The 16,126-nt window shown below is 43.4% G+C and overlaps 1 protein-coding gene across 2 annotated transcripts in view; it reads left to right on the top strand.

Moving 5' to 3' along the window:
* Positions 1-331: 331 nt before the first annotated feature.
* CASR (calcium sensing receptor) overlaps positions 332-16,126 on the top strand; it is a 40,998-nt gene continuing 25,203 nt past the window's right edge. For both annotated transcript variants that reach the window (XM_075165697.1, XM_075165689.1), the window contains exons 1-3: positions 332-516; positions 8,945-9,251; positions 12,606-13,487. In XM_075165697.1, coding sequence (XP_075021798.1) covers positions 332-516; positions 8,945-9,251; positions 12,606-13,487 — 1,374 coding nt within the window. The remainder of the gene's footprint in view (positions 517-8,944; positions 9,252-12,605; positions 13,488-16,126) is intronic.

Genomic DNA, 16,126 nt, shown 5'->3' with positions numbered 1-16,126 from the left:
GCAGAACTGCCGTGGCAGCGTGGGGTCCTGGTGTGTTGCTGGGATCACTTTTCATGTCTTTCTTTTGCAGTTCTCAGAGATGGGCTCTCCATAATGCTTTGGTTATGAAGAAAGGAGGATTGCTGAATTGTTGTTTTGCAATGGAGAAGACAGAGGGAGTAACACCAGCACTGTGGCTCCCACCCTGTTGCTTATCTCCCTGCAGACATGTGTCCCAAATCCTCTCTGTGCTGTGTTAAGGAAAGGAAAAGCTTAGACATTACGCCGCATTCTTTCTTACATCACCTTTTCCAGTTTTGCATCCTATAACCCCCTGGTGAAAAGAGGAACAATGACTTTATATCGCTGCTGCTTGATTCTTTTGCTGTTTACCTGGGACACAGCTGCCTATGGGCCAAACCAACGGGCACAGAAGAAGGGAGACATTATTCTCGGAGGATTGTTCCCCATTCATTTTGGAGTGGCTGCTAAAGACCAGGATCTAAAATCAAGACCAGAGTCAGTGGAGTGTATAAGGTAAGCCACGAAACGAGAAAATAAAAAGTTTTGGCTACAGGTGACATGCTATATACTGTGTAAATACCGTCTGTAAGCTGATGCTTGTAGAGGCAATGGGAAAGTATGGTGTAAATAACAGAATAAAACAGGCATGTAAAGACAGGAAGTGCATATGTTAAACAGTATCATAAATAATATTTGGACAGTGAGAGAGGGCAATCCTTGTATTACCCAAAGCTGCCAAAACATGAATTTATCTGGCCATTCACGCTGGACATTTGAATAGTATCTGAAAATTGGCTTTCTTAGCAGAAGAAGGGAAAATAACCCATAGTGCCCTTAAGTTCATTTGATTACAGTCACGCATAGCAAAATAGCTTAGAAATCAAATTTTGGGGTTTTTTTCCAGTTCTGCCTCTCATCTTCTAAGACTTTACAAACTGTTTAGTTGCCTAAACAGTGAGTAGGTGAAAGAGAGATAGGTCACTGCGTTTGAAAAGTCCCGCTGAACACATAGATGTCTCTTTAGGACCTTTACAAAGTCCCAGACTTGAACTCCTTACTTAGGCTTTCCTCACCCAAAGTCCTTTTCTTCTGTGTAAACAGTGCATATAGGTTTTGTGTTAAGTCTTAGGCAGTTAACCCTGGAGGGAGAAATGCACATGAAAACAAAGTATCTTATTATTAAAGTGTAGCCATTTTTATGAAGAAACATGAGGAATTTTTAACCTTACAACCCTGTACATAATACACATAAAGTTTGACAGAAACTGATTGCAACTGAAATGACATATAAACAAAATATAAGAAATTGATGTGGACTTTTGTCATGACCATGCATGGGAAAACACTTCAGTGTTATAGGACCTATTCTGTAATCATATGTGAAAAATTGTATGTCTGGAATTATTTGGCCCTCTCGTCTTAGACTGGGGATCTAGTACAGTTTTGTTGCAGATGGTAATGAAGAATGGCTGACAGCCTTCCTGCTATGCTTACAGATTCCAGGTGCGGTTTCCCGCTGAGACACTGAGCAGGACGCATCCATCTAGGTTATGAGATCATCCCCAGATGGTCTCATAGCGAGCACACAGAAAGAAGTGTAATTAAGCAGGGTTTCTTTTGGCTTCTTCTGTGCATGCACAAGAAAATCATGAACTAAATATATGCGAAATGTCCACTTCATGGAGCAAGAAGCTCTGCCAGATTTTCAGCATTTTTTTCTCTCCCAGATGCGGCATTTTAAAAGTGGAACGCTGAAAAGCGATGGATGTTTTCAGCTCTGTGGTCTTCTTCACCTGTTCCGGGTGGCAGGCAGGACAGTGCAGATATTTGCAAACTGAACATAGCTTTCATTCCTGTCAGCGCTGGGTCAGCCTCGGTGACTTGCTTGACATGGTCACATTATTAGAACGGATCACAGGAGAATGTTCCCCCACGAGTACTACAAGTGTGTGGTTGCCAAAAGATTTGTTAATGAGGTAGCACTGCCAACAACAGGCAAATCCTGAAAAGCTAGACCAGCCGTTTTAAGGACACGATGGGAGATCCTCTGAGTGGCATTTGATCCACCTGAAGGCATCCTCCACCTGAAATTTGCCTGGGTCAAATCTGTGTTCCTCTTACCCGTGCACTAGGAAGTTGCAGGTGCAAAAGAGAGGAGTTGACTGAAGAGGCATTTGTGCCACTTTGCCGCACTCCTTCAAGGAGTTTTTGTGTGTTGATAGCATAATGCAAATGGAGAGGGAGTGCTTAATGAAAGGCAGAGATCTAGCTGCAGAGGTGGTAGCAACTACAATAGGAATAAGGGGATGCTTGGGCCAGAGATGACTGGAAGCTCCTTCATTGCACATGTCTTTACCGAAAAATGTCCATTTCCAGGAAAGGTTTAATTCAAAAGAGATTGGGTTGGGAAGACTTTTTGAGCTGGTCATCAGATTTTCTTGATGAAGATAATTAATCCATGGAACAGTTTATGTGCTATGGTGTTTTCCTTCTTATTAGTACATGTTAAATTGAGAGCAGTTATTTTTCCTGAAACGATTTTTCTGTTTTAAGCAGAATTTAAGCCAGAAAATTCCTTTGACTGGACTTGTACAGAGATCTCACAACACAACCATCGTGGTCCTTTTTGGTTTTGAACTCTGTGATTAGGTAGTAGCTTGGGGCAGGATTGTGCCTGCTGATGCTAAGAGCCCAAATACATTCTTCAAGTCATGAGCTAGAGTCTTTCATATCACATTTGAGTTTCCTCAGTTCTGGGCAGGTGGCTAGTCTGGAATGAGTGAACTCATGTTTTCTGGGGAGAAGAAAGAAAAAAGACAGGCTCTAGTTTCTTTCCAAAGTAAAATCTACCCAATCTTGTAGTGTCAAAAACATTTATAGGGTGGGAAATCCACTAGAAGACCATAAGCATGGCTGTTCCTGGTCAAACCAAAGCTGCTAAATCTGTTCCATACCTTTGACTGCCCTTGTTGCCTTTCTCTGAGCCTTCTCCAGTGCTGCTGTATCTTTTCAAAGCTGAGGCAAATCAGTCTTACACCCTTTTTAGATGGCTGTGTACAGCTTTTACTCTCTTTATTAGATAGGAAAATGTGTCTCATATCACATCAGAAAATAAAACCCAGGTCACTCTAGGACTATGCGGGCATCCTCTCTCTTTCCTTATACTCCTCCATTAGGCAGCAACAGCAAGAGTCATCAGACCATACGGAAAGCTCCTTTCTTTGAGACAAGAAAAGACCTAAGGGTCCCACTGAAAGCCTGTGGGTGGCTTGCCCCTGTCTGTTCTGGGGTTCAGTATCAAACAATTTAAGATAATGTGGCTTTCCTTCCTTTTGAGGACCGTTCAACCTGATCTGTGCTGTCTGGACATCTTCCCACACAGTTAGTTGTGTTCAGTGCCATACCTACGCTCCCAAACAGGGCTTCTCAAAATGGGTAGGACAGTTTTCTCTCCACTTTTTCAGTTTTCACGTTCTTCATACTCCTGTGGCACGGCACTTTTCTCCCCAGCTCAGCGTACGTACTGGCCTGAACCTACTGTGCATACCTTGCACATGATTATTTGGAAAACTATATACATGACTCAGCAGCGAAAGGAAAAGGGAACAGTAACGATCTGTTCTCTGTTCTTTTTGTGCTGATTCTACTGAAAATTCATCTTCATGCTTTAAGCACTGAGTTGTAGAGTCCAAAGTGAAAACTTACTCATGATTTTGCCACACCAAATGTCAGATAGGAGTACAGAAAGTGAGAGCAATTTTGTTTCCTGTGTTTCAGAAATACTTACATGGCTTATTGTTTAAGCAATCAAGTAGCCCGCATTTGATATAAATACACCTTCTGTCTTTGTATGGCTCAGGTGCTGTTGCAGCAACTTTCCTTATAACATTTGCTGATGCATATCTGATGTGTGCAGTGGAGGCAGAGGCTGAGCACAGTACAAGCAGTCCCCGACCCCCATTCTCTGTCAGCCCCCACAGAGGCCTATTCATAACCTGATTTCTCCATCCTTTCTTGATTTCAAGTAGATTAGTAGTGATGGTGGTGGTATCGTTAGTATTATTGCTAGCATTATTGCACAGATGGGTGGTACCCACGGATTCCTCTTACGGTAACGAACTGTTTGTGGTGAGGACATATCTTTACTGAGCTGAGATACAGTATTGCCACTTTGCTGTCACTAGGTCATCATTTTTAATGCATATTCCTTGTATTCTGGTCAGCAATCTACCCAAGGTCCCACACTGTGACACATAGCTTTCAGACTGTGAAACTGTGGTGAGACATCATCCCCATGTCATAGTGCAGGACTTCACAGAGGATGGCTCTGGGACACTTTAGCTCACTGAGTCTCTGTGTCTGTCTGAGAGAACAGAGAATTTTAATTCTGCCCCTTGTGGATGTATTTGCTAATCCCACTGCAGAACTGAATGCATAACGTGATAATTAGAACTTCCTCCCTGAGTCCAAATAATTTTATTTTCCTCTTTGTCTTCCACCCATCTTTTTTTTTTTAATTTTTTAAATCTTCTTTGGTCTGCATAATTCCCCTTACCATAGCCCTAACTTCTGAGGGTAGTAAGCAACTCGTTATACCTGCTGACTACAGGAATCCAACAAATGACTGAAGGTCTCCCCTTTGCATAGCTTAGTAATAGCAGTGGTAGTAGCAGCAATAACATGTAATTAATGTAGCGGAAATCTAGAGAGGACAGAGAAATTAGTATGTGCATACAACTACTAGAGAGAGAGGAGTACTGGCATGAGCTGAGAGGCATATGCAGGCTTTGCCACCATTCTTGAATAAAAGTACCTGTCGGGTACGGGAGGGTGAATGCAAGCTGTATTTACAGCTTTCACATTACTTTCTCCTTCTTTTCCTTCATATTCTATTGCTTTTAGTTTAGTACCTTGCAAATTTTGGTAAATGAAGGTCATGAATTCACATGGGGCTGTGAGTTATTCCTTTATGGAGACCAACAGGGATCAGGACTAATTTCCAGGCAGCATGAGCTGTTCAAACCAAACCAGACAAACAAACAAGCAAACAAACAGGGCATGAAGCTATGGGGAGCTAAAACTATGCAGTGAGTTTATGTCCCTTAATTTATATACCCTTGCTTTGTAACATTGACTGAGACATTTAAGCCATCCTAAGCACCCCTTGACAGACACATTTATACCAACTAGAAAGAAACCTGCGGGAATCAGTGAGATCTTGCAAGTTTACTATCTAGCAAACTCAGCAGCTGCAAAGATAATCTGTCCCCTGCAGATGTGACAATTAAAATGAGGATTTGTGGAGGAATTGTTTCTGATTTCTTTTTCCATGTTTGTGCTCCTGCCTGGGAACAGAAAGATCAGTGGGTTACATACTCTGACAGGTGGGAGAACAGGCATCAGAAGAGAAACCTTTAAAGAACCGAGTGTAAATAAAAATTCCTATCTACACCTTTGGGCACTGAATTATTTACATTAAATTCTCATTTAGAGTTTAATGACCACTTTTCATAGCACCACATCTCAGAAATACAAGACTATGCCAATGTACCTGTAAAGTAATATGGCAGAAAATAAGTTTTGGAGGCTGCTTATTTTCCACCAAGAAAATACCAGTGGTTATTTAAAGCTTCTGGAAATCTAATGAAAAGTTTGCTTCTGTTAGCAAATCTTTTGCAGTTTCTTCATGGAAATTACGGGTCAAATTTCTGCCTGGTTGACAGAACGTTACAATGACTAGTCATATTAGTCACAGCAGCAGCATAGCTCAGGAGGTCAGCTGGATCGGTGTAACCCACTGCCAGGTTCAAAGGCTGCTCTTACCCATCACTCATGTACACACCAAGCCAAGAGAAACGTATCTGCAGCCCTTGCTGGGGTCTTACAGTACAATGGGAGAAAATTTATCCGTACAATTTCCATTCACCAGGATTGAAGGAATCATGAAATCTTCCTTCACTTAGACCAGTTTAGTGGCACTGCCTTCATCTGACCGTATCCGTGTTACAGTACTGATACAACACAGTATCAGTTAACAAAATGAGACCTCGTCTGAAGCTCTAGCAGGTATTAGAAAAGACAGAGCAAGTCTGTTTGTCTCCATCCCATCTGATACTCTTCTCCTGATATGCTGATGCTGCTATCAGCAGAGGCGCAACTGAAAACAACCGCAAGTTTCCTGCCCAGGCTAGTTTGCAGTAAATTATCAAAAGCATTTCAAAGACATTTTGGAGTCTAACTCCCAGAAAACATCCCCTGCCCTCCTTTCCCCTCCAAAATAAAACCAATCCAAACTCAAGGACTTGAAGTACAGGCCTTACGCTGTAAATAAAGATTCATCAGGAGCATATGTCAGAAAGGAAAATAAGAGCAGTTGTGCATCATGGACCTTAGTCTGCATCTACTGAATGAAATGGCAAACACATTCTCTGAAGTCAAGTTCTCACAGTCCAGTTCTCACTGCTTTTGAAGATACCACCTTGCTGCATTTAAAAAAAATTAAGCCAAATTGCTGTCAAGCAAGGCAAAATAATTCCGTGTCATACTCCACCTGCGTAATTTAATGTGAGCAGGCTTAAATTTACTTTTACACATACTCGAATGTGTGAAGCTTTTCACAGTGGTATAGTAGTACCTTTGAACATCCCAGCTTCTCAGCAGTCTTCTCTTTAAATATAGAAAATGCTTTCAGATTTTCCTCTTATACATGAGGAGCCTGAATATAGCTCCGTGCTTCAAATCCTATTTTCATTTTAATTAAAAAAATCTGTAAACATACTTAGCTGTTTAAAAAGAAGTGTCACAAAACCCGTCCTTGCTGTCATTCATCCCAGTGAGCATTACTGACCACGTGAGGCAGCGTGGTGTGCCCGGCATATCTTTTTTCTGTACACAGCACTCACTGCCTCCTTCACTCTGAGATGTGTCCTTTTATTTCAGAGCTTTCCCATTGCACCTCGCTCCTTACTGTTTGGAACTAGAGCAAAAAATATTCTAAACGACCAAATTACTTCTAACTGTAACACACACTCACGTGTTCTAAAGGGTGTCCATTTTCTTAAGGGTGATCTTAAAATAGCTAGCTGTCCCTTTGGTCTTAAATTATAACTAAGGATTTTTATTGGCCTCAAACTTTTTGACTTGAAGAGCAGAACCTCATTTGGAAGTTGGCCGAAGATGTCTGGAGCAGGTGAAATGAAGTTGAATAAATGAAATTTTTTAAGACTTAAAGATAAACCTTAGATGTGATATCTTTAGAACTTCTGATCCCAGATAAATTAGATAAAACTCATAGAATGGAAGTAATGTGGCTATGTTCATTCAGCTTTAAAGAAGTCAGACATAGCTAACGTCAACTTTGGAAGCAATTCGTTTAATCCAGCAATTAAAAAATGTTTAGGTTGTATATCTCAGAGATGAGAAGTTCGTGATTTCATGAAGCTTATCTTTAGAAATCTTCACCTTGGTAATGGAAACATCTCTCAAAGCATTTCAAAATGGCACTCACGTGAAACCTAAAATTTACCATTTCATATAGAATCTGTTCTTGGACAGGCTATTTCCCCAGGCTCTTCCAGTTCTGGGGCCTGTCAGTTTTCCCAGTGGATCTCAAGCATAACAGCTTTGACACTTTCCTGTTTCCAGCTGCAACTCAACACAAAACTGCAAACTGACCTATAGAGCTATCCTGACCTATAGAGCATTACAAGGAAGGGCAGGTTTCAGTTCATGAAAGATTCTGCCATTCCAGCTGAATTACCCTAAAACATGGCAGCTTCACATGCACACAACCAGTTGCAGCTTTACAGGAGAAAACACAGTAGGTAAAACTTGAGAATAACACATATCAAAGCAACTTTCTTCCTGCTGCTTTCTACGAGGAAGCTTCTCTCTTTTTTTGGGTAAGTAGTCACTCACCCTGCATCAGCTTCTTTCACTGCCAGCCCATGCGATGCTCTAAACAGGGACTCCCAGATCCTGCAGCACACTCTTGCCACCACTCCCCAGCTCTGGGTTAGCTCCATGCACAGTTAAGAGATAGCCAGAAAACTCAGCTGCTCCATTTCAGAGAACAGAGGAGGCTGCGAAAAAGAGAGTTTCAATTTCACAGGTCAGATCTGATGGCATCTTCTGAGCTCATGTCTGAAGCAAATGTATGAGAGCACTATAATAAAGAGAAAAGTTATTCCTTTAATGAAAACACTGAAGTATATCTAGTTAACAAGTTAGGAAGCTAGGATTTACATTTATAGCATGTCTCTGTTCTCTGATATCAACAGCTTGACTGTGCCCTCTGTCACAGTGTGAAGCGATGCGAGGCCAAATTTCCCTGAGCAGAGGTACCAGGCACCTTTGCATCCAGGGGCACGCCAGTGCTCTATCTCAGCTCACTCTGCCTGCCTAAAGCCATGAGGAGCTGACGCGCTGAGTATCCCTGAGCCAAGTCCCTGACAGCATCGCGCTCAGCGCAGGCTTTGCAGACACTGCCATCTGCATTCAGAAACATGTCAGAGGAGCCTGGAAGGAAACCCGGTAGGTGTAGCTTTGTGTCAGAGCATTTGCTCAGGAATCATGAGATCCAGGTTTAGGGTACTGAGGAGAAGGGACAGGCCAGAGCCAACACCCCAGGCATGCTCTCTTTCAACTTTCCCAGACTTTAGAAGACTTAGAAAAGTTCACCTCATCTCACGACCTCTGAAGTGAGCTCCCAAACTGAAGAGCTGAAAACCAGAACAAAACCTTTTAGCATATGCATGCTGCTTCTATAACCGCTGAACACAAAAGCAAAACTTTCCAAATTTAGTAGGATGCAAGAAACCACATAAATTGCTTTTGCCTTTTGTATCTGGAATTATTCACTCTGTCTTTGCCTCAGTCCTGGTCTCCTCTCCTCTGTTTCCCTCCTTCTCACTCTATTTTATCTTTATTTTTGCTCCCCCAGGTATAATTTCCGAGGCTTCCGCTGGCTCCAGGCTATGATCTTTGCCATAGAAGAAATAAACAGTAGCCCAACTCTCCTTCCCAACATGACCCTAGGATACAGGATATTTGACACTTGCAATACAGTCTCTAAAGCCCTCGAGGCCACACTGAGTTTTGTGGCGCAGAACAAGATAGACTCCTTGAACCTGGACGAATTCTGCAACTGCTCAGAACATATCCCTTCCACCATTGCAGTCGTGGGGGCAACCGGCTCTGGCATCTCTACCGCCGTGGCCAATCTGCTGGGACTCTTTTACATACCTCAGGTATGCTTTCACTTGTCTTGTTTAGGTACAGCTGGGGGTATTGCTGTTTGGAGGGGACCTTTACGTACGTTATAGAACCAGGACATGGAACTGCACTGCTGCCTTACGCGCTCCATCTCTGTTTCAAACAAAGGAAGGTTTAGAAATGCAATGGCCCTAGTCATACGAATACATCCTTGGAGGGCTGAGGGGCAACACAATGATGAGAAGCACTGGCTTTTAAAGTGGGACAACAATTTACATGAAAGAAAGCAGTCTGCTTCCCTCCAAACTTATTATGTCAAATCAAACCAAATATTTTTTTTCGGCAGAGATACAAGTCTTCAGGCTCACATTTGCCAGAAATGTACTTGGGCCAGTACAGGTATGTGCAGTGGCTGTGCCAGCTTCTCCATCCCACTGTCTGCCAATGTGTCCTAACTGCACACGAGAAGGTCTCAAGAGGAGTTCAGCCTCCATGGCTTGTTTAGTCTTTGCCATTTCCAACAGAACCTCAAGGAGAGAAACAATACAAAATGGGGGGGGGGGTTCTTATGGTAGAAATATATCTTGCTAGCAATTTGCTATCCCCAAATACAAAGGTTACCAAGCAGCCAGTAACAACATTCAAGCCAACAGCAACTTAGTCTATAGGAGGACTAGAGTTCTATAGAGTGGTTTAGTCTGGGAACACGCGTAATTTAGGTCAGTCATTGGCAATTGCCAGCCTTGACAGGTTAGTTGTGATGTTACTTGACCACGGTCACTGTCTAGTCATGCCCAACTCCCACAGAGCCCACTTAAGGCAGAGCTCGGTCATTGCCAGCTACTCTGAGGTCTCTCAGCATCTCTCATCATTCATGTAGGTGATCTGTAAAGTTGTTGCTTCTGCTGATCAGGTGCTGCGAAAGTTTCTTCTGGGCTGACCTGCCTTTCTTTTGCCCTAGGGCCTTCAAAACAGGGTTTGTGAGAGCATGTGGATATGCCCTGCCTTGTCCTGGGGTCATCTATGTGGTGTTGTAGTTGTGCCAGCTCCTGTGTCGCAGCATCCTTCTTGCTGTCTGCTTACTCTGCTGGGGCCAGTGCCGGCATCCACGGTCCCATCCTTTTGTTTAACAAACTTGCTGCTCTGCCAAGGCCCTAAGCAAAGTATGAGGCTGGCATATTACAGCTTAATGTTGTTGCTCTTGATTTTAGATTTCCACACTAAAGACAACTTTGGAAAAAGTGCTTGGCCTTATCCATTTATGTGTTGCCTTGTATAGCCTAACATTTCCAATTCCTCTTCTAAAATGAATACACGTGCTAGAGCTCACAGGAGTCCTTGTAACGAGATTGTGTCACACCGCACTCTCAGTCTGTCCTGAGAGGATATATCTTTATTTCAGCCAGGGCTCCAATTCCCATCTGCACCACAAATGAAGAAGGAAGGATTCTTGTCTGCCTCATGCACAGTAATATATCTTGTCTATTTAATGTTATCAGTCTGACTCTCTCACAGGAGTCTGAAAAAATGGACATTCGGTCTCTGAGCAGGGCAAGAATGGTTTAAGCCAAGACCAATATATGCTATCTAGGTATTGCCCAGAATAGCGTTGGAAGGTGGCGTGTAATAAACACTGTGATGGCATTTTAAGGCATACTGTTAATTTACACATCTCATTACCAGGTGAACAAGGGCAGCTGAGAAGGGTTGGTGGGTTGGACTGAACATAAGAGATGTTTGCAGTTCTCAGACTTTCCCTTTGAAGAGGGAATGGCGTTTGTGCTACAAGGCAGTAGTTCTTATCTAGAGGTTGCTGAAACGGGTAGATGTCAGGACGTTCAGTTCTGGAATGAAATCTCAGCCAGGTGGTTGAAGTATGACAACTGAAAGCAGGCTTTTAAACTGGGAGTTGTTGGGCAGCATTAGAATCACTGCCATTTATAGCAAGGCCATTAGCAAATCCATGCTTAATAGACCCTGCATTTCAGTACAAGTTGGAGGTATATTTTACACTTAATGTAAGGCTCATTACTCATTCTGTTGACATAGAAACTGAAAATGTTATGACTCCGGTTCTGTTTCTCCATATCTCACCTCAGTGTACCTTTACAGCACATGCGGGAGTGGGGTACCTTGCCTGTACCCCCTGGCAGTAGGTTTTAGGAGATGAGAGTAGCACTGGGCCGGAGCCTGTCCAGGGGAGAGTATAGCTCTGTGAAAGGAGGATTTGCTCCCGTGGCCCTTGAAACTGCACTAGGAGACCTCTTTTTCTTTCTTCTTGCAGAAACATGAAATGCCAGAGTTTAAGGAGGAGTTAAGGTTTTCTGTAAATTTCCACTTTGTACAAAATGAGCTGGTTTTAGAAGACTCTTTCAAAGTGAGAGTCAGTCCTAAACAGTTCAGATACCAATCTCAAAATGCAAAGATAAGTGAGTTTTAAAAGTTCTTCAGTTCTATAAACTATTCTCTTCTGGGTTTTATGGTTTTCTTCCTACTTGTAGAAAATCCAAATTATATCTTAAGACCATATGGCACTTGTTCTGATTAGGGAAAAAAATATTTCTTGATAGATTTAGCAAAGGAAATAAAATCCCATTTTAACTGTAAAACACGGTGGGTCATGGAGCATGGAATGCCTACTGGCTTCTTTGCTGATTCTGGCCAGCAGTCAGGAAATACTGCTAAGGTAGTATTGACCAGCATTACCTTAACATTCCGCAGGGTCAAGGCGACTGATATACATCACATTCTTCTTACTTCAGCTGGCAGGGATTGTATATAACACCCATATGGTGCCTGATGGAGCCTGTTTAAGGATGGGGGAGAGGTGAGAGTCAAGGAGAGACAGACAGTGCTCTTCAGAGTAGGTCCAGGATGGCAATACCAGCCTGCTGTCTCATGTCTGTTCTCATGTCAGGACAGAGGAAGCCTGCATTTTGTCTGAATTCTGAATTCTGTGCATTGCCCTCGTTTACCTAAAAGATACATTCTTCTTGTTTCTGGATTTGCCAGGAAGTGCAGCGAGGTGTGTGTAGGCCACCCGTGGCTCACCTCTTTGCCATTCCTCCAAGCTAGTGTCAGCGTCTCTCTCCCTCAGATCCTTGACCTTACAGGTGGACACAAGCTTGCTCCAGTCTCTCGGGTCCAAGCAGCTGCTCCTATGTGTGTACCTCTGTAAGACAGTCACAGCTACAAGAACATTCAGACTCTCAGAGTGGATCATGTGCAACCGCAGGCCAAGAGTATGTGGCTGCCGTTGTGGTGCTCAGCTCCCTCTTCATCCCATCCAAGGTTACACAGGTTGACAGTGATGCTGGATAAATGTAGGCAATTTATTGCCAGGCAGTTCACTTCACGGTGTGTTTTGCTTGTTCGCTGTGCTCTCACAGGTCAGCTATGCCTCATCCAGTCGTCTCTTGAGCAATAAGAACCAGTTCAAGTCCTTCCTCCGCACAATCCCCAATGACGAGCATCAGGCCACAGCGATGGCAGACATCATCGAGTACTTTCGCTGGAACTGGGTGGGAACAATTGCAGCCGACGATGACTATGGCCGGCCAGGAATTGAAAAGTTTCGGGAGGAGGCAGAGGAGAGAGACATCTGCATTGATTTTAGCGAGCTCATCTCCCAGTACTCGGACGAAGAGGAGATCCAGCAGGTGGTGGAGGTCATTCAGAACTCCACAGCAAGGGTGATCGTTGTTTTCTCCAGTGGCCCGGACTTGGAGCCCCTCATCAAAGAGATCGTCAGGCGAAACATCACCGGCAAGATCTGGCTGGCGAGCGAGGCCTGGGCCAGCTCTTCCCTGATAGCCATGCCGGAGTTCTTCCGCGTCATCGGCAGCACCATTGGGTTTGCGCTGAAGGCAGGACAGATCCCAGGCTTTCGTGAGTTCCTGCAGAAGGTGCATCCCAAGAAGTCCACCAACAACGGCTTTGCCAAGGAGTTTTGGGAGGAGACGTTTAACTGCTATCTCCCTGATGGGTCCAAAAATTCTCCAGCTTCAACTTCCTTCCACAAGGGCCATGAAGAGGGACTGGGAGCTGGAAATGGAACGGCTGCCTTCCGACCTCCGTGCACAGGGGATGAGAACATCACCAGTGTAGAGACACCGTACATGGACTACACACACTTGCGGATATCCTATAATGTGTATTTGGCAGTATATTCTATTGCCCATGCCTTGCAGGATATATATACCTGTACCCCTGGGAAAGGACTCTTCACTAACGGATCCTGTGCGGACATTAAGAAGGTCGAGGCATGGCAGGTAAGTCCTTCATTTGTGTGCCTGTGCAATATACTTGTAGAAAAAAGACAAGCTGTCCCGGAGCTTTTAGAGTGCCTTTCATAATCCTGGGTCTCAGACACAGCATAAGGCTCCTTATGGGACGTAGCATATCACTGCGTGCAAGTTAGGTGCACGCTCCCACCCTCCAGGGAATGTAAGGTAAGTTGTCATAGGTTTGCCTGCAGTGAAAGGGGCTTAAACTAAGTTAAATTTTCTTGCGTTTGCTATGGGCCAAAAGTGCACACACAGACAATTACCACAGCCTGGCTGACGCAAAGTAACTTGATCGTATATTGAGCCCTTACATAAACAAGAGGGCCTGGAGAGAGCGCATGAACAAGGAAAACAGTTTTTAGAGTTCATTTTCTTTGGCAAGCTCTACGTCTTTTGCAATCCCACAGCAATTTTCCATACAGGCCATATTTTTTTTCCACAGTTTTAAACTTATATAGGATCAAACTAAAGCAGGTTGAGTAATGAAGGAAAATAACGTGTGGGTGTTGGGCAAATAATAGAAAGCTGCTTTGATTTCGCAGTGATATTTGTGAACTAATAAAATGATACTAATGACCTAGTCACATTTACCCATTCATTCAACGCGTTCTGCCCACTGGCGTATGGATGGTATTCTGGCATTTTGTTTTCTGATCCTGTATGAATACTCCATACCTTACCATATGTTTGATTGTGCTATCCGATGTGATATTCAGTATGTGTTTTTAATATCTACTGCATTCTTAAATAACAGAATTAGTTTGTGAGGCTATCAAATGCAGATATGCCGAATATGTAGCAAATTCTGTTTGCCCCGTTCTGGTCATCACAGAAGACTTGGGCCCAAACATGCCTGAAATCAGAACAACACAGATGAATATAAGGAGGATCACATCCCCGTTTGCATGTGTAATTTCCTCTATTCGGGACAGTCTAACCAAAATAAAGGCTATCTGTGTCACAAACTTTGCAGATGTTGGGTCAGCGTTCGCATGTGGGAGCGGCAGTTTGGTTCCTGTCTAGTCTCAGTCAACTCAAAAACATCAGTCTGATTGAAGTAAAAGGCTTTGTCTTGGCATTTATGGGAAACCTGCTTTGCTTTAGGTACCTGATTTGGGTTTACCGAAACCACTTTACTCAGAGTTGAGTGCAGGGTTTGACCCTGGTTTAGGGGAATTCTGTGATTGCTGGCTCTCTCTGAGGTTTCTGTCTTTCAAAGCTATTCTGCTTTTCAGGAACATACTGGCAGAAGTGGGCAAGTCACAGACAGATTTAGCTTTCACTGTGTCAGTAAAAATGATCCAGAATAAATACACTTTTAATTCGTTCCCTTATGCCTTGTCAACTTGGAAAGTAAAGCAGGATATTCATACCATAGCTAAGTAAAATAATGTGATGTTTGTTGAGGATTCCACAATCGGGAAGAATGTCCTCTCATTTCTGTGTTGCTTGTCTGGTGCTGAAGGATGGCTGTATCAAAATGTAAAGCATCCTGCTGATCTAGGCTTTTGGGTATGCATACTTGCCTTAAAGGAGGGAATCAGCATCAAGAAAGAGCATGTGGGGCATAACAGGACTGGGTAGGAATATTGGGCGCTACAAAGGAACAGGCTATATTTGAAATGACCACCATTATGTGATGTTGGCTGTCAAACATATTTGATATTTGTGCATTTTTTCACTTCATTTCAAAATCAAACACATGAATAGCAGGTAAATGCCAAATTTGTGTGCACACCTACTTCGTATCAGGCATTGCGGCTCATTACCCTCGGGAAGCTTTCCTCCGCCCCGGGGGTAATGAGTTCACCTCACAAACGTGCATCCTCCAGCATCTCCAGAGAGCGGTTTTCTGACAACCAGACAGAAGAAAACCTTTCTACTAAAATCAATCTCATTCACTGCAGTACTTCTGCCAGTGGCCAGTGCCCGCTCCCTCTTCTCGCAATCGGCTCAAGGGTTTCTTGATAGGAATCCTCGCGACCTGAGAGAGCGAGGATGGTGTCAGGAAGCCTCCACGCCTGAGACTGGAGGTAGCGGCCGCTAATAGCGTCTGCAGGCACTGTGTGCGGGACAGATAAGGCAAACCCCGTGAACTCGTAGCTCCGTTAGCCTGAGCTCCTGTCCAGAGCAGCCCTTGCCAGTGGGGTCAGTGGCTGGGGAGGATAAATGGTATGTTCCACAATTTAATTATGTGCCATTTAATTTTGTACCTTTCAATGGCGTTATCCCATTAACACGTATTATTTATCTGTTGTCTGCTAACTGTTAATTTTATGTACTCAGAATATAAACCTTTTTGGAAGAACTGGTTTATAGAATTTGTGGAGGGTGCTTGTGTGGGTCTGTATATAAAAACAACATTTTTACCTCAGTGATCAGTTCATTTGAACTGGACAGCGGAAGCCTAGCACAGAATTACTGTGAGTTGGTTAAATTGGGTGCAATTCTCCTATTAAGAATTTACCATCTACTGTTTAAGAAAGCTCTAAGTATGTTTCAGCATGGGGAGTACGGGATTTTTCTGTGTCTCCCAAGCTGAAATATCAAATACTAACAACTTTCTTCTCTACTTATTTATAGCTACTTGTTTAAGAAGCTGCTTACTCATTTTCTCTACTTGA

The sequence above is a fragment of the Calonectris borealis genome, chromosome 1, assembly GCF_964195595.1.
Source record: "Calonectris borealis chromosome 1, bCalBor7.hap1.2, whole genome shotgun sequence".
Classification (NCBI taxonomy): Eukaryota; Metazoa; Chordata; class Aves; order Procellariiformes; family Procellariidae; genus Calonectris; species Calonectris borealis.
This window is presented reverse-complemented; position numbering and strand designations above follow the sequence as displayed.